This window comes from Bos grunniens, chromosome 19, assembly GCF_055505025.1.
Source record: "Bos grunniens cultivar Pamir isolate PY7600 chromosome 19, Bosgru_T2T1.0, whole genome shotgun sequence".
In the NCBI taxonomy this organism is placed as follows: domain Eukaryota; kingdom Metazoa; phylum Chordata; class Mammalia; order Artiodactyla; family Bovidae; genus Bos; species Bos grunniens.
In genome coordinates this window covers 1,712,204-1,730,414 of record NC_141183.1, presented here as the reverse complement: position 1 = coordinate 1,730,414, position 18,211 = coordinate 1,712,204, and the positions used below count along the sequence as shown (strand labels likewise).

Below are 18,211 nucleotides of genomic sequence, written 5' to 3'. Positions count from 1 at the left end.
ATTTAAAGGGTTAAATATTATTAAATCTAACTTGACCATTTTTCTTTACCCTTTTTAACAAGGTGGGGTTTCAAAAAACTTAAATGGCATATGTCTCGAAAATTTTCAATTACATTTGGGGTTCACACCTGTGGCTCTCATTTCTTTCTGTTGGATAGCACTACTTCAAAATAGCCCTTAGTGTGATGTGATGAGGGGCTAATTATATCTCCAATGGCAGTCACATTACAATACATAAATGTATGAAATCAACACGTTGTAAACCTTAAAACACGTTGTAAACCTTAAATTTACACAATGTTTTATGTCAAATATATTACAGGAAAAAACACCTCTTGGGTCTGTCCTAACCTTGCCACCATCCTAGAGCCCACTTTCTCACCTCTTTCACTCCTAAAATTTCACCTCAGTCTAGGCTTTTCCCCCTTTCTAATCTATTTTGCACACCCTGGCCCAGTTTATCTGCCTAAAACACTGCTTTTATCATGAAACACTCGTGCTCAAAAACTAACACCAGCTCCCATCTCTACTCCATCAAGTCCAAATTCTTGGTAATAATAAGACTTTAAAAACCTACTGGGCACATTATGTGATTCTCCAACAACCTCACACCTAGTATGCCATATTTTTTGTTTTCTAAATAGAACAAAAAGGGCTGCAGCATTTGCCTGAGCTGGGAGGTGAGCCGGAAATCAGTTCTGAGCTGAGAGGTTACAAGGATGATTCAGTTAAACCAGTAGCTGCCTCCCATACAACAATTTACACACCACCTCACATTCAACTAAAGAGCAATCAACATCTGGCCATCTATGAGCTGAGCTATTTTTACATCAGCTGAGAGAAAGAATAATAGCACTGAAAGAAGAAACTATTATATTTGCATTTCAGAAAAACAAAACCAAAAGTCAACCAGAAAAGCTTAAGAGAAGAAGCCCACTTTGTTCACTGTTTCAAAAACTATATACAGCTTTGTCACATAATAGAAAAATTGAACTATGCCAGTTTGAATGCTGTGGCAGGACAATAAAATACCATTTCATCTCAAAACTGGAAAAGCCTGAATTAAAAATTGATCAGTAATCATATAAAGCTAAAAACCAGCAGACCTGCTGATTCATAAGTTGTGTTGGTAATTCAATGGCAACATGTATTTAGGTTGGGAAGAGAGACCCTTTGTCAGGACTCACCTCCAATTACCTGAGTTTTTACTGTGCTGTCTACAAAACTCCATCCCTTTCATTAAAAACACTAAGCTACACACATTTTCTTTCGGGATTTTTTTCAGCTACAGTTCAGACCGGTTTTGCCAAATAGTGTCTAGCAGAGTCGTTTGGTGTACGGGTCTTGAAATCAGGCAACTCCACATTTTACTATTTACTGTGTTATTTCAGACAGAACTGTATAGCAGTTCTCTGCTTCTGTTAGAGCCTCTCTAAACTGGGCATAATCATACTTTCTTCACAAACTTTTATAAGAATTCAACGAGATAAAGCTCATTGTTAACACAGCTCTGGACCTGCGGTAAGAGTTGTAACGGCTGGAAAAGGGATGAGACAGCCCCTTATCTGTCCGGCCTCAGCACCCTTGCTAGAAACAGTTTCCAAGCAGCTCGAAGACTCCAGAAGAAGGTGGGGCCTTAGCGTCCAACGCGCGCCCCTAAACTGTCAGTTTAATAGCCGGGCGTCGGGTGGAGTGAGGCCGGCGCGCCGGTCCGTCTGCTTCGCCGCAACCGCGACGCAGACGCCGGACTGGACTCAGCCCGCAGGCCGAGCCCAGCTACCGGCTCTCTCCCTTCCCGCGCTCCGCCCTGCCGCCCCCGCAATGAAAACACCACCACGTGGCCTGAAGCCGTTGCGTCACTCTCCTCCACCCAATGGCAAGCTGTGCCTAGGGGCTGGGGGCGGGTCGCCAGCAGGGTGGGTCCGCCCACCGCCGTCGCCCGTTGGCTAATTGTGAGCCGGGCTGTGGCCTCTCCACCAATGGAGGCCGGCGGTGGGACCCCGCCCTCTCGGTGGCTGAGTCAGCTGGACCCGACGGAGGGCCGGGGCGGGACCAGGAGGGGCGGGGCGACGCCGGCCGGGGCGGGGCCTGGCTGGCCCGGGCGGGGATGAGGTGCCCCTGCCGGGGCGGGGCGAAGGTGGGGCCTGACGGGGCGGAGGCGGGGCCTGGCGGGCCCGGGGCGGGGCCTGGGTGGGCCCGGGCTGGGGTAGGGTGGCTCGGGTGGGCGGAGAAGGGGCGGGGCCTGTCAGGCCCGGGCGGGAATGAGGCGGCCCTGCGGGGGCCTGGCGGGGCGGGGCCTGGAGGGCTGGGGCGGGGCCGGGGCGGGACCGGGGCGGGGCGGGGCGGGACCGGGGCGGGGCGGGGCGGGGCCGGGCGGGAGACCGGCCCGCGGGGCCGGCGCCAGCGGGCTGCTGAGGTGGCTGTCGCCCGCTCGGAGCCGCGGCTTCCCGGGTCGAGCCCCCGATGGAGGCCGAAGGCGCGGACGGCGCCTCGGGCGGGGCGGAGGCAGCGCTCAGCTGCTTCTCCTTCAACCAGGACTGCACGTAAGCCGGGCCTCCTGCCCCGCCGGGAGCTGGGGGAGAAAAGTCTCGATCGAGGGTGTCCAAGTCGGCGACTTGGACAGCGGGCGCCGGCCTGCGCCCCGGGGGCCTGGGCTTGACGGCCGGCGTGGCCCGGGCCGGTGCGGGTCCTCGGGCCGCCCCTCCTCCGGCGCGGGGCTGAGCTCCCCCGTTCCCCTGCCGGCAGGGAGCCAGGAGGGGCCGGCCGGGAGAAGGGGGGACAGAGCCCAGGGAGGGGGCGGAAGGAGGCTGGGAAAGGTGGGGAACCGGGGAGTGACCAAAGCGAGGGTCTGGGCAGGAGGGGCTGTGGTCAAGACAAAGGAGAGGGAAGCGGACGGGGAAGTTGCAAGTTGACCCTGGGCGAAATAGCTAGGGCCCAGGAAGACGGGAGTTCAGGAAAAACTTTCCCGTTTGTCCTTGAGCATCTCAACGTGGCATCTGGGCAGGGCCAACGACCAGGAGGCAACCTATCCCCGAAGCCAGTCCAGCCTGATCCCAGCCCAGCCCAGCCTGGGCGCCTGCCTGCGGGCCGGATTGTCAGGAACCTTCCCATTGCCCCCAGTGTGTCTTCAGAAAGCCCACTTGGCCAGACAGAACTCCTCCTGGGAGTCCAGGAACCCTGTCCCCGGCCCAAGCTGTCCTCCGGGGGAACGTGACCTTCACTCTGTTGCTTCTTGAGTGGATTTTGAATGTCTCACCTTGATGTTCGCATTCGGACTTTGGCCAGTGAGCCAGGGGTTGCTGGACTGTGTTTGAAACATCTGGAGGAGTCAGTCCCTTAGAAGCAGAAGGCTGCTCCCTTTCCTCCTTTCGTGGGATTGTTAGACATCCCGGGGACCATATGGAATAACCTCTTTGGAATGTGCCACACAGCATCAGGCAGCGATGACCAGTCCCAGTCCCCCATTTCCTGCTGTACCAGTTTCTGTTGGGCTCCTTCGTGGAATTGCCTTCAGGCAGGTGTGCTGGCCGTCTGTGCCTGCACTGTGCTAATACTGAACATTCAGCGGTATCATTAAGGCCGTCATGTGCCATAAGCAGCCCTGGCCTTCCATGCCCTTTGTCTTCTCTTTAAAAACACCCCATGCCAAACAATATGCCTTTGTTCAAAAAAAACTGTATGTGTAATCATGTAAGCTGGTGGCCAGACAATTTGGTTCCATGAGTGACTTTCAAGCTTTCCTTGACCACAGCCCACAATAAGAAATACAGGTTACAACATTACCCAATATCTATCTATCTATCTATCTATATGCATACACACGGATATATTTATAATATACATTGTTTTTTAGTCACTCAGTGGTGTCCCCTGACCCTTTTTGACCCCATGGACCCACCAGGCTCCTCTGTCCATGGGATTGCCCAGGCAAGAATACTGGAACGGGTTGCCATTTCCTTCTCCAATATTATATACATAATATTAGTGAAAAGCAATTCACAGCTATTTACCCTTCCTATGTGCGCTACCTTCTGGAATTTGTATTTCTTTTCTTTTTTTTCTTTTAAGCCACTTATGACTCACTGAATTGTTTTCTCATAGTTTGAGACCAACAGTTTACAAAAATGATGGTCTAGATACCATTCTGATGTTTTGTAAGAAACATTTTGCAAGAGAGGGTGGCTGTTGAAATGCCTGGGTGTTTGCCTTCCCAATTGAACTCAGCTTCAGGAGGAGAGCAGACTAAGGAGAGTTCTTTCGCTTCTTAGCAGGAACTGTTCTCAATTCTGCTTTGCAGCACTCTTTATTAGATGTTTTTAAGGGTGTTAATTTTTACTCTAGGTGAGTCCCAGCTTTCTATAGCAGTTGTAGAAGCATGTTATTTTCAAAACCATAGGGTGCTCGGGAAGTTAATTTCCGTAGTCTCTACGGTCAGTTCTGTTTTCTTGGATGAAGGCTCTGCTGGACAGCTCTATCTCACCTATAAATAAAACTTTTTGTCACAGTCAGTTGCTTTGAGCCTTAGAGGGTATGACATTGGATTTTAAAATAAGTCACACCCTTACCGAATACATTTAGGAGTGTAAGCTGTAAGTATAGGCCGAATTTGGGATCCAGTATGTCAAGATAAGGGAGTAATGACAGTTAAGCTTTACTAGTTGGCTTCACTCATACTTCATGCTTGGCCCTGTGCTAGACAATTTGGGTATATTTTTTCTCATTTCATTTGATATGTATTTGTCCCAAATCCCATTTTCATGAGAGGTGATGACAAAAATTTTTTTTCCCTGAAAAGGTCTTATGAATAAAATAAAGTTTTAGTCTGAATTCCTTGAGTTAGAGTTTTCTGTGGCCGTTGATTAACCACTTAAAATGCAGTAGTGGGGTTTGCCTGGTGGCCCAGAGGCTAAGGCTCAGTGCTTGCGATGCAGAGGGCTCGGCTCGATCCCTGGTCAGGGAATTAGATCCCGCATGCTGCAACTAAAGAGCTGCCAAGCCACCAAGACCTGGCGCAGCGAAATAAATTGAAAAAAAAAAAAAAAACGAAAGCACAGTAGTGATCACAGTGTCATTTCCCATATTTAAAATTCTTCTGGAGCAGAGCATATGTTTGAAAATGATTTTAAGTTGCCAGATCTTTTGATTACTATTTTAAGACTCTTAATTACAACTTTCCCCCCCTTACTTGAAAACCTTAGAAACCTTGGTTTGCAACTAAATGCACATATGAAAGGAAGTGAAGTGTAGTCACTGAGTCACGTCAGACTCTGCGACCCCATGGACTGCAGCCTGCCAGGCTCCTCTGTCCATGGAACTCTCCAGGCAAGAATACTGGGGTGGGTTGCCATTACCTAAAAAATCTTTGTAGGAAGAAGCTTTAAAAACAGCACTGGCTACAGAGTAGGTATGTTTTGAAGGTTTAGGATGCTGCTGGCCAGCGTTTCCAGTTGCTGTTTGTGGTCATTAGTGCAGTGGTTCTAGAAGCCAAGCTCCAGTTCTGAGCCCACTGCTGCCTGAGGCAAACCTCTGACCTCCAGGTTAGCCCCTCAGCAGAAGGAGCCACCTTGCTTACTAACAGTTGAATGTCATCCCAGGGAAGAACAAATGTTTGGGAAGGAAAAAAAAAAAAAACTTCCCATGAAAATCATATGACCTTCTCTTTTTCAGGCTAGTGAAACAAGAGCCTTGGGCATCCAGACTTGTAGCAGTAAGCGGCTTATTTTAGTCTGTGCCTCCCTGTGAAGAGTGAAGCTCACCTTTTCATATAGTTATTTTAAATGAGAGAGTTGGACTCATTTTCAGGTCCAGGTAGGACTGGCTCAGCACTAAAGAATCCACCTTCAATGCGGGAGACCTGGGTTTGATCCCTGGGTCGGGAAGATCCCTTGGGAAAGGGCATGGCAACCCACTCCAGTATTCTTGCCTGGAGAAGCCCATGGACAGAGGAGCCTGGCGGGCTACAGTCCATGGGATCATAAGGAATCGGAGACAACTTAGCAACTAAGTAAGTAAGTGAAAGTCACTCAGTCGTGTCCAACTCTTTGCGACCCCATGGGCTAGTTCATGGAATTCTCCAGAACACTGGAGTGGGCAGCCTTTCCCTTTTCCAGGGGATCTTCGCAACCGAGGGATCAAACCCAGGTCTCCTGCATCGCAGGCAGACTCTTTACCAGCTGAGCCACAAGGGAAGCTTAGCAACTAAGCACACGCACCCACACACACACGCACACACACACACACACGCACAAGGCTGTATGTTTCCCTGTCCCCCTGGGACACCAGGGGGACGGCTGTGTCTGTCCGCGGGCAGATCCGCTGGACCCGGCGCCGTGGTCACTCCCGGGGCATCCGTGTCTTCACAGGTCCCTCGCCATCGGAACCAAGGCCGGTTACAAGCTGTTCTCCCTGAGCTCCGTGGAACAGCTGGACCACGTCCACGGAAGCAGTAAGTGTGTGTGTGGCTCTCGGAGCATCGTGTCCTCCTGCGGGACTCCCAGCCGGGCTCCTGAGCGCTCTGTTCCCCTCCAACCCCGTGAGCTGTCACACCTACAGAGTCAGCATTTTTTCAGGTTTAAACATAAATCACTGCTTCCACTTGCTTAGGGGAAAAAACCACCATAAAGGACTAGTGAGATTTGACTACAGCTTAGGTAACATTTTTCTTTTTACATTAAGAAAGGCTTTGAAACTGTATTGTTGACACTTTTCTGTATACTTATATGCATGGTCATCAGTTTTTACAATTGTCAAAGCAGAAAATGACTGAAGGGTTGTTTTTTTTTTTTTTGCCCTTTCATTGGCACTGTGGAATATTGGTCACATTCATTCAGTCCTGGAAGTCACTTCTTGGTTTTAATAAAGCAATACTGCCCCAATCACAGAGTCTGTATCAAAAACATTGAGGTACTTCCAGCAAATATTAAAAACAAGTCCAGCTTAGAAACATGTGACTCTCTCATTGTCTCAGGGAAAGTCACCATTTTTGCCAGCATCATAGTGATGAAATCCATCACTCTGGATTTCCTGGAAAGGAAGCGGCTTGGCACATGACGTCTTGGGCTCCTAGTTTATTCGTAAGATGTTATCATCATTATTATAACTTGTGGAGAAGACCATGCTCTGTATCTGCCCTGCGTTGTCCCCGTGGGGCTTGATGGAGCCCAGGAGAGGCCTGTGTGCAGAGTGTTCCCAGGAAGACACAGAGGCCCCCACGGCACTCAGACGGCTTCCTGTTAGTGGTTTGCCTCACTCCTGGGTGCAGGACTGCGCTGGTCACAACACAGACGTCCAGGTTATTTTCAACAGGAAAGCGACTCAGAGAGAGTCGGGGCACAGAAGGACGGGGAGTGGGTGCGCAGCTCACTGTGCTCCTGCCCTCGTTGTTAAGGTACCTGTAGCTCTTAGCAACTGGGACCTGAAGAATTCTGGAAGCAAAGACTTCCAACAGGGCTGTCACTCCTTGGAAACGGCGAGGAGAAAGAGTAGACTGAGGGAATTCCCTGGTGACTCAGTGGTTAGGACACCCAGCTCACAATGCAGGAGCTGCAAGTTCAATCCCTGGTCGGGGAACTAAGATCCCACAGGCCCCACGGCCAAAAAATAAATAAATACGCCAAATGTACCTGTTTTTTTTTTAAAAAAGAGGGACTTCCCTGATGGTCCAGTGGTTAAGAATCCACCTTCTAATGCAGAGGATTCGGGTCAGGGAACTAAGACTCCCACAAGCCCGGGCTAAGCCCACGCACTACAACTAAGACCTCCTGCAGCCAAATAAAACCCAAACTTAAAACGGTTTTTAAGAAAGAGAGAATAGACGGAGAAGGTCTAAACCTCCCAGATGGGGCTTCCCTGGTGGCAATGGTAAAGAATCCACCTGCCAGTGCTGGAGACACAGGTTCAATTCCTGGGTCGGGAAGATCCTCTGGAGACGGGAATGGAAACCCGCTCCAGGATTCTTGCCTGGAGGATCCCACGGACAGAGGAGCCTGGCGAGCTACAGTCCATGGGGTCGCAAAGAGTCAGACAGGACTGAGGGACTAACCAGCAACAACAAACCTCCCAGATATGTTCTACAGAGCGAGCAGGGCCCCTGACGGGTAGGGAGGGGGTGGAGAGGAGGAGGCTCCAGCGCTGCAGCCTCAGCGGGGCTGGGAGAGCCTGCTTTGTGCTCAGATTACAAGTGGACAACACTTGCCTGTCAACCACCTAAAGGGCGTGGGGACTCGGGAAATGGTTAGAGCTTCCCTGTGGGTGCAAGAGAAGGAAGTCATTGCAAGAGGGTGCCAAGGGAGGCGAGCCCCGTGGAGGCCAGCAGTGGGCAGGAGGGTGCCCAGGGCAGGGCGCTGACCTCTGCGCCCCCCCACCCCCACCCCCGCCTCCCCCCACCCCCGTCAGGGCCTGACATCTGTGTCCTCTGCCCCCCCGCAAACAGGGGGCTGACGTCTGCGCCCCCCGCCCTCCCCCAGCACCCCCACCCACCCCACCCTGGGGCAGGGCCTGACGTCTGCACCGCCCCTTTATGGACAGCGGGCTATAGTCTGCTTCCCCGGCCCTCCCCCCAGCCGCTGCCCGCCCCCCGCCCCCCATCCCCCCGTCAGGGCCTGACGTCTGCGCCCCTCCCGCCCTCCCCTCGCCCCCTCCATGGACAGGGGGCTGAGGTCTGCGCCCCTCCCGCCGCCCCCCGCCCTCCCCTCGCCCCTTCCATGGACAGGGGGCTGACGTCTGCGCCCCCGGCCCTCCCCCAGGACCCCCACCCCGGGGCAGGGTCTGTAGTCTGTATCGCCCCGCCTTCCGCCCCCTCATGGACAGCGTGCTGTCGTCTGCTTCCCCGGCGCCCCCGCCGCACCCCCCCGCGTCAGGGCCTGACGTCTGCGCCCCTCCCGCCCTCCCCTCGCCCCCTCCATGGACAGGGGGCTGAGGTCTTCGCGCCCCGCCCCGCAGATGACACCCCCGACGTGTACATCGTGGAGCGCCTCTTCTCCAGCAGCCTGGTGGTGGTGGTGAGCCACACGAAGCCGCGCCAGATGAACGTGTACCACTTCAAGAAGGGCACGGAGATCTGCAACTACAGCTACTCCGGCAACATCCTGGCCATCAGGCTGAACCGGCAGGTGGGTGGGGGCCCCGCGGGCGGGGTGGGCGTCCCTCGGGGTCGCTGGAACCGTGGAGGGGCTTGAGCGCCTCTCATGACCGCAGGCTCCTGCTCTGCCGGGTTTAAGCCCCAGCTCCGGGCTGAGTCCGCTCCACGTGCTCCTCCCGGTGGCGGGACCTCCCCAGCCCGCCCGCCTGCTGCACTTTCTTGAATGTTGTCCACGCGCTGAGTGAACGCTGTCCCCCCGGGGAACAAGCTGGGCTCAGAAACTATCTCGTGAGCCCCTGCAGGGGCCTTAAACCAGAGGGACACCTGTCCACTTTGGGGCCTAGATGAGGGCAGTCCTTGCAGGCTGGCGGCCATCCCTCTCAGAGTACGTTCTTTCAGAGAAAGTGTGGCTGTTCCCGGTTAGTGCTGAAGCCTTGCGGTGACCAAGGCCTTTCCTGAGGGCCAGGAATCAAGTCCAAGGCAGGAGGACTCCTTGAAGATGTTTCTGGCGGTGTTTTCTTTGTTAGGGGCTTCCCTGGTGGCTCAGACGGTAGAGAATTTGTCTGCAATCCAGGAGACCTGGGTTCAGTCCCTGAGTCAGGAAGATCCCCTGGAGGAGGGGATGGCAACCCACTCCAGTGTTTTTGCCTGGAGAATCCAATGGACAAAGGGGCCTGGTGGGCTGTAGTCCGCAGGGTCGCAAAGAGTCGGACATGACTGAACCACCAACACTTCCACTTTCTCTGTTGGACGAAGCCTTAGTGCTGTCTCAAATGTGCAATGCACGTTCTTTTACAAATTATAAGTTTTTGTTAAATAAGCATTTGGGGTATTAGTCAAGTTTCCCTCGAATTATTAGATTTTAAATCCTATAAGGGGACTTCCCTGGTGATCCAGTGATTAAGACTCTACACTTCCAACGCCAGGGGCACAGGTTCAATACCCAGCAGGAATTGATCTGACATGCTGCAGGAAACGTGCCCCCAAAAAATAAAAATAAATAAGTAAATCCCATGAGGGATGGGGACAACGCCTGTCCCCATTCTGCTCACTGTCGTAAGACCTGGCAAAAAAGACAGTGCTCAGGAGGAAAACGCTCAGTGAATGTCTGTCTCCCAGCTGCCTAACAGACACATAAACAGACAAACCAGTTCTTCTGGACTAGGCAGACCTGTCTGTTAGCTGAATATCATGTCTGACTCTTTGCGACCCGATGGACTGCAGCCCACCGGGCTCCTCTCTCCGAGGAATTTTCCAGGCAAGAGTACCACGGCGGGTTGCCATTTCCTCCTCCAGATCGTCCCCACCCAGGGACTGAACCCACGTCTCCCGGGTTTCCTATATTGGCAGGTAGATTCTTTCCCACTGAGCCACCGGGGAAGCCCATTAAACACGAAAACAAATAAATCAGTTTTTTTTTGTATGATGAGGCAGACCTGTCTATTCACTTACATGGTCCCAGGACACTGGAGGCCATTGCCCTCACCGAAGACATTGTTTTGCCCTTTGTACCTCAACTATTAAGTGCTTAATTTTTTTTCTTTTAACAAATGAGACAAAGTGCTGTCTTAGGTTTGTGAGAAGGAAGTGATGGTTTCTTTGGACTGACTATCCCCTGAAGTCCAGGGTGGCAGAAAATGGCCTGAGAAATAGAAGATGGGGGTTTTAAGTGAGGAGTAGCAGGAGATTAAAAAGATAAACCCGGGTTCCTGGCAAGGGAGAGAAAGGCAGTTTGAGGGTTTGTTTTTATTTTTTTTACTTGAAGGCTTTTAAGCACAATTCTTGGCTCCGGTGCTGTCTCTGATATCTACTGGTTGCACATTAAATTTCTTCGCAGAGCATTTTATCTTGGCATATGCTGATAGCCAGGGTATAAATCTTAAGACTGTTCAGGCAAATGTCCTGTCAAGATCAGAACCCTCAAATGGTATCCACGATGCTTATTTGTATACGGCCTCACTTGCTCACTCTCCAATATTTTCATCAGCAAATGGGGCTGTTAAACTTTGCTGCCAGCCTCTCCTTAATAAAACACTCATTAACTTCAGAGCTCCCCTCCCCCACCTCCTAAAGAACACCCTGGCGCCTAGAACTTCGCGCTGTCGTGGCCAAGCCAACCGGACCTCGGGCCGAGCAGGGCTCTCTTCCTTTAATGTTTCTGCTCCTAAGAGATGATCTGAAACAGGTCTGGAAAGTCTTCAGGGTTTGCTTTTCTTAAAAATGTCCAGATTTGGCAGAAACAGACTCACAGACTTAGAGAACGAACTTATGGTTGCCAGGGGGAAGATTGGGGGGGAAGGATAGTTAGGGAGTTTGGAATGGACCTCTAGACACGGCTGTGTTTAAAACGGATAACAAACGTGGTCGTACTCTCGAGCACAGAGGCTTCTGCTCAGTGTCACGTGGCAGCCTGGACGGGAGGGGAGTTTGGCGGGGAACGGACACATGTGTGTGTGGCTGAGTCCCTTTGCTGTCCCTAATGCTTTCACAACAGTCTGTTAAACGACTATAAGTGAGTGTTAGTCGCTCAGTCACGGCCAACTCTCTGTGACCCCATGGACTGTAGCCCTCCAGGCTCCTCTGTCCATGGGATTCTCCAGGCAAGAACACTGGAATGGGTTGCCATTCCCTCCTCCAGGGCATCTTCCCGACCCAGGGACCAAACCTGGGTCCTCTGCATTGCAGGCAGATTCTTTATCACTGAGCCACCAGGGAAGCCCACTGGTTACAAAATTTAAAAAAAAAATTTTTTTTAAGATTTTTTTAAAAAGGAAAGCATAAATAAAATTCCTCTTTAATCTGTGTATAGAGAAGAGTTTTTCTAACAAGAGCCAAAATCAATAAAAGACTGATAAATTTGAGAACAACGTTCAGGTTTGGGACGTCACTTTTGGCTTAGGGGGGCAGCCTCAGCCTGTTCCCTGCCAGGCCGGGGTCCCGCCCCGCCCCCCGGAGGATGTGAAAAAAAGGGGCTGCTTGGCTGTTTCATTGGGTCCTCAGGCAGTGCAGCTCCTTTCTGAAAAAAACAGGGAAAGTCCAAGATTTGTACAGGGAGTTAAGAGGAAAGAAAACCCCCATTTCCTCTAAATCTGGGTAAAAAGGAAGAAAATTGTGTAATTGTGATTTTTCATTTTTAGTGGCTCTTGATCCCCTAACACTAACAGAGGAAAGCGTATTCTGTGGAATAAAGACAATAAACCCGACATATCTGGGTTTGTAAACATCCACACTTCTTTGACCATCTGTTCTGAGGGACCCTCATTGTCCAGATGGGGAGTGACTGGATGGATGCTTCTGAGAGCAGGCTCTACAAATCATTTCCTAACTATTTAGGATAAAAGGAGCTTTTCTTGTAGAACCTAGGAGAGTAGATGAGAGCCAAGGGTGGCAGGGACTGAGCTGAGCTGGAGGCCAGCCCCGGGTTCCACAGAGATGGCGCGGTTAATCAGTGAAAGTCGAGCTGGAGGCCAGCCCCGGGTTCCACAGAGACGGCGCGGTTAATGAGTGAAAGCAGCTCAGCCCTGTCTGACTCTCTAAGTGATGTCCAAGTCTTTTTTTGACCCCATGGACTGTAGCCCTCCAGGCTCCTCTGTCCATGGGATTTCCCAGGCAAGAATACTGGAGAGGGTTGCCATGCCCTCCTCCAGGAGATTTTCCCAACCCAGGGACTGAACCCCAGTCTCCTGCACTGGCAGGTGGATTCTTTACCATCAGAACCACCAGGGAAGCCCACTGGTTAGTAATGGAGCACAGAACACTCTAGTCAAGCCATAGTAAGTGCGGGAAAATGGCAAAGCGCTGGGTAAGTCAGGGAATGTCCGTTTTACAGAGGAACACTAAAACATGCCATCAAGTCGGAGACCCTGTGAGAATCTGCTTTTTCACCTCTGGGCATCCAGCACTGTGGTCGCAGAGCCTCAGATAAAACTGAGAGAGGTGTTTCAGTGTTATTTTCCTGCTTGGTTCAAGTGGCAGTCTCCTGAGAAGTTCTGAGTGGGGAAAGTCTTACTAGAAGAAGAGAACATCAGGCTTTCTCAGAAGGAGAGCCTGCTGCTTCTCAGAGTAATTTTAGGTCCTTCCTTCCCAAGCGTTGTTCCCGGGATGAACGGTTTGGACCGGGAGTGGTGGTCCTCACTCCCAGGGTCCGTGTTAAAAACCCCTGAACCAGCGTCTCCAGGCTTTGCCCCTGGGACGCTCAGTGCTCATCAGGGCCTAAGAAGCAATGGTCTGGAGGAAGCCGAGGCTGCAGGAGTGGGGAGCAGGGGCTGCTGGAGGCAGGAGCCCCCAGGCTGAAAGCCCCTTCCCAGATGGGAAACAATCCGCCTGCAGTGCAGGAGACACGAGTTCGATCCCTGGGTTGGGAAGATCCCCTGGAGGAGGGCATGGCAACCCACTCCAGTATTCTGGCCTGGAGAATCCCATGGACAGAGGAGCCTGGCGGGCCACAGTCCATGGGGTCGCAAAGAGTCAGACATGACTTAGTGACTGAACATGCAAAGTACAAGAAAAAAAGAAAGAAATCTCAATTTCTAAATGAAATTTCCCCAAATCCTGCACTTTGCGCTTCTGTCCAACGGATGGTGATGGAAAAGTGGGCACACGTCCGTAAGGTAATCTTCAAACCGATGGCCACAATTCCTGCGCATTTAGGCTCAGAATCAAGTTAGGACCCACAGGATGGAGGGGTGAGTTCAGAGGGCCAGGTAACCTAGTAACCGATGGTCCGTGTGATTTCAGAGGCTGCTGGTCTGCCTGGAGGAGTCCATTTACATTCACAACATCAAGGACATGAAGCTTCTGAAAACCATCCTGGATATTCCCGCAAACCCGACAGGTGAGCCCCCGCCTGAGACAAGGGCCCTGTGTCTCATGCCCCGGGACTTCTTGCCAGCTGTGTTTCTACCTCAGTTGAAAAGCCCTTCGTGGAGATATTATGGGCAGGGCTCCTTAAGGCTCATCAGGACAGCAGCCTCCGGACGGTCAGAGCTCCCCTGCAAGGACAAGACCGTGCCTCACCCAGGAACCCCCAGCAGACCCTGTGAGGCGGCAGAAATCACCAATATAAGATCAGAGGCCAGGAGTCTCCTTTGTCTGTTCCCAGCCTCTTGTTGATTTTCTGCACGAAAACCTGTGAGGTGGAAACTGGGGCTCTGGATCTGATGAATTTCATGGGTTCAAGAAGGAGATGGGACCGCGTGGCCAACAGGCTCAGGCACACAGACTGAGTGTCTTTGCTTTGGGGCACTCGGGCACAGGACATTTTGCGTCCTGCCGCCACTTCCCGCCCAGCACGCTGAGGCTGTGAATTTCCTTCCTTCTGTCCGTCCGTGTGGTGCCCGCCCCTCCTGTGTCAGAGGCGGCCAGCCGCTTCCTCCAAAGGGTCTGCCCCATGGAGTCCAAGCTAATTTCCTGGCAGCACAGCAGTCTACGCCCTGAGCGGCTGAGCGTGGAAATCTCCATAAAAATCCACCAGCCGCCGAATGTGGGGACACTGTTGGCTTCACAGGCTTTCAGGGAATATTTGGGGAGCAGCCTGCACCCCACGGCAGTGTGGGTAACCGGGTAGGGTGGCTGCTCCCCAGTGAGAGCTCTTTCGAAGACGGACCACAGGTGGGGTCCGAGCACAGAGCACCTGTGAGTCCAGACATGCCTTCTCTCCTTTCTCTTTTTAAAAACTGGAAAGCATATCCCATTAATCAACCCAGAGGCAGCTGTACTTTATAAACAACTGTTAACTTGCTTGAAGTTTGACGTATAATACTCTAAATACTGGGGCTTCCCTCGTGGCTCAGCGGTCAAGAATCCTTCTGCCGTTGCAGGAGACGTAGGTTCGAGCCCTGAGTCTGGAAGATCCCCTGGAGAAGGGAATGGCAACCCACTCCAGTATTCTTGCCTGGGAAATCCCATGGACAGAGGAGCCTGGCGGGCTACAGTCCACGGGGTCTCAAAGAGTTGGACATGACTTAGCAACTAAACAACAACAGCTGTAAATACCAAGTGAAGAATGACTTAGAATCACAGGACCTCCTTCTCATTGCAGCTGATGATGCCAGTGGTTCTTGAATGAAAAGCAGGCATTTCTTCTCCAGCTGCAGAAGGCTCACAGCCAGACCATTCTGGTGGAATTATAGCTGACCGTGATCTATGAAAATGTGTGTCAAGCCTAAAGTCCCCAAACCACATAAAAACCCAAATATGCAGAGTTCCAAAGAATAGCAAGAAGAGCTAAGAAAGGCTTCTTCAGCGATCACTGCAAAGAAATAGAGGAAAACAACAGAATGGGAAAGACTAGGGATCTCTTCAAGAAAATCAGAGATACCAAAGGAACATTTCATGCAAAGATGGGCTCGATAAAGGACAGAAATGGTATAGACCTAACAGAAGCAGAAGATATTAAGAAGAGATGGCAAGAATACACAGAAGAACTGTACAAAAAAAGATCTTCACGACCCAGATAATCACGATGATGTGATCACTCACCTAGAGCCAGACATCCTGGAATGTGAAGTCAAGTGGGCCTTAGAAAGCATCACTACGAACAAAGCTAGTGGAGGTGATGGAATTCCAGTTGAGCTATTCCAAATCCTGAAAGATGATGCTGTGAAAGTGCTGCACTCAATATGCCAGCAAATTTGGAAAACTCAGCAGTGGCCACAGGACTGGAAAAGGTCAGTTTTCATTCCAATCCCAAAGAAAGGCAATGCCAAAGAATGCTCAAACTACGCACAATTGCACTCATCTCACACGCTAGTAAAGTAATGCTCAAAATTCTCCAAGCCAGGCTTCAGCAATATGTGAACTGTGAACTTCCTGATGTTCAAGCTGGTTTTAGAAAAGGCAGAGGAACCAGAGATCAAATTGCCAACATCTGCTGGATCATGGAAAAAGCAAGAGAGTTCCAGAAAAGCATCTATTTCTGCTTTATTGACTATGCCAAAGCCTTTGACTGTGTGGATCACAATCAACTGTGGAAAATTCTGAAAGAGATGGGAATACCAGACCACCTGATCTGCCTCTTGAGAAATTTGTATGCAGGTCAGGAAGCAACAGTTAGAACTGGACATGGAACAACAGACTGGTTCCAAATAGGAAAAGGAGTACGTCAAGACTGTATATTGTCACCCTGTTTATTTAACTTATATGCAGAGTACATCATGAGAAACGCTGGGCTGGAAGAAGCACAAGCTGGAATCAAGATTGCCGGGAGAAATATCAATAACCTCAGATATGCAGATGACACCACCCTTATGGCAGATAGTGAAGAAGAACTCAAAAGCCTCTTGATGAAAGTGAAAGTGGAGAGTGAAAAAGTTGGCTTAAAGCTCAACATTCAGAAAACGAAGATCATGGCATCCGGTCCCATCACTTCATGGGAAATAGATGGGGAAACAGTGTCAGACTTTATTTTTCTGGGCTCCAAAATCACTGCAGATGGTGACTGCAGCCATGAAATTAAGAGACACTTTCTCCTTGGAAGGAAAGTTATGACCAACCTAGATAGCATATTCAAAAGCAGAGACATTCCTTTGCCAACAAAGGTCCGTCTAGTCAAGGCTATGGTTTTTCCTGTGGTCATGTATGGATGTGAGAGTTGGACTGTGAAGAAAGCTGAGCGCTGAAGAATTGATGCTTTTGAACTGTGGTGTTGGAGAAGACTCTTGAGAGTCCCTTGGACTGCAAGGAGATCCAACCAGTCCATTCTGAAGGAGATCAGCCCTGGGATTTCTTTGGAAGGAATGATGCTAAAGCTGAAACTCCAGTACTTTAGCCACGTCATGCGAAGAATTGACTCATTGGAGAAGACCCTGATGCTGGGAGGGATTGGGGGCAAGAGGAGAAGGGGATGGCAGAGGATGAGATGGCTGGATGGCATCATTGACGTGAGTCTGAGTGAACTCCGGGAGTTGGTGATGGACAGGGAGGCCTGGTGTGCTGCAATTCATGGGGTCGCAAAGAGTCAGACATGACTGAGCGACTGATCTGATTTGATCTGATATATATATATATATTTTTTTTTTTAAGTCAAAAGAAAATATACTCAAATATTGAGCACGGTGAGAAGCCTCTGGGTTGTAGAATTAGGTGTACTTTCTCTTCTCTTCCTTTATAATTTCTAGGCTCTACAAATTTTTTATACTATCCCTTTTCTCTTATAAAATAATATCAAAGAAAAGGCACATTTCCCTTCCTACCAAAGTTTCCAGGGGGTGCCTGTGACAGAACAGGAATCCCTAAACCTGTAGCAACATCCAGTTTCTGAGACCTAGACCACACACAAACAAAGCGGCTCGCATTCAGCATTTCCAGGGACCTTCCTGAAGTCTGCGGGGGTCAGCGTGCAGGCTGCTGGGCTAAGTTCAGGTGGGCTGGCCGAGGGGCAGGCCAGAGGCAGGTGGGTCGGTTCGTGGTCACCGAGGGCTACCTGCCCTCGCCACCATCCTTGGCCCCTCCTTGTCAGAATCCAGTGTCTGCTCCCTCTCCACGAGGTGTTACAGAAAGTTCCGTGTTAGCTGAAGAAGTTCAAGCTTCCTTCCTTTCTGGGAAGCTTACATTTTTATATAAAACTCTGAAGTTCACCTCACACCTATCAGAATGGCTCTTATCAAAAGACGAGGTAACAGGTGTTGGCGAGGCTGCGGAGAAAAGGGAGCCCTCTCGCACTGTTGGTGGGAGTGTAAATTCGTGCAGCCATTGTGGAGGAGAGCGTGCAGAGTCCTCTAAAAACTAGAACTAGAGCTACCTTATGACTAAGTAATCCCACGTCTGTTTATTTATCCAAGGAAAATGGAAACACTAACTCAAAAGGTATCTGCAGGCATATGTTCACAGCAGCATTATTTACAACAGCCAAGACATGGGGACACCTCAGCGTCCATTGGTGGATGAACAGATGAAGAGGTGTGGGGCATAGACGTAGTGGAATCTGCTGCTGCTACTGCTGCTAAGTCGCTTCAGTCGTGTCCGACTCTGTGTGACCCAATATACGGCAACCCACCAGGCTCCCCCGTCCCTGGGATTCTCCAGGCAAGAGTACTGGAGTGGGGTGCCATTGCCTTCTCCATAATGGAATCTAACCAGCCATGAAAAAAACGAGGTCTTGCCAGTGTAATGACATGGATGGAGCTTGAGGGC

The 18,211-nt window shown here is 50.8% G+C and overlaps 1 protein-coding gene across 2 annotated transcripts in view; it reads left to right on the top strand.

Annotated features, from left to right (window-relative positions):
* Nucleotides 1–2,405: 2,405 nt before the first annotated feature.
* WIPI1 (WD repeat domain, phosphoinositide interacting 1) overlaps nucleotides 2,406–18,211 on the top strand; it is a 30,622-nt gene continuing 14,816 nt past the window's right edge. The window contains exons 1-4 of one of the 2 annotated variants that reach the window (XM_086355856.1): nucleotides 2,406–2,543; nucleotides 6,363–6,445; nucleotides 8,941–9,110; nucleotides 13,817–13,913. In XM_086355856.1, coding sequence (XP_086211982.1) covers nucleotides 2,464–2,543; nucleotides 6,363–6,445; nucleotides 8,941–9,110; nucleotides 13,817–13,913 — 430 coding nt within the window. In that variant the 5' untranslated portion in view covers nucleotides 2,406–2,463. Of the gene's footprint in view, nucleotides 2,544–6,362; nucleotides 6,446–8,909; nucleotides 9,111–13,816; nucleotides 13,914–18,211 lie in introns of both variants that reach the window. The other variant, XM_086355857.1, reaches the window with a different exon arrangement.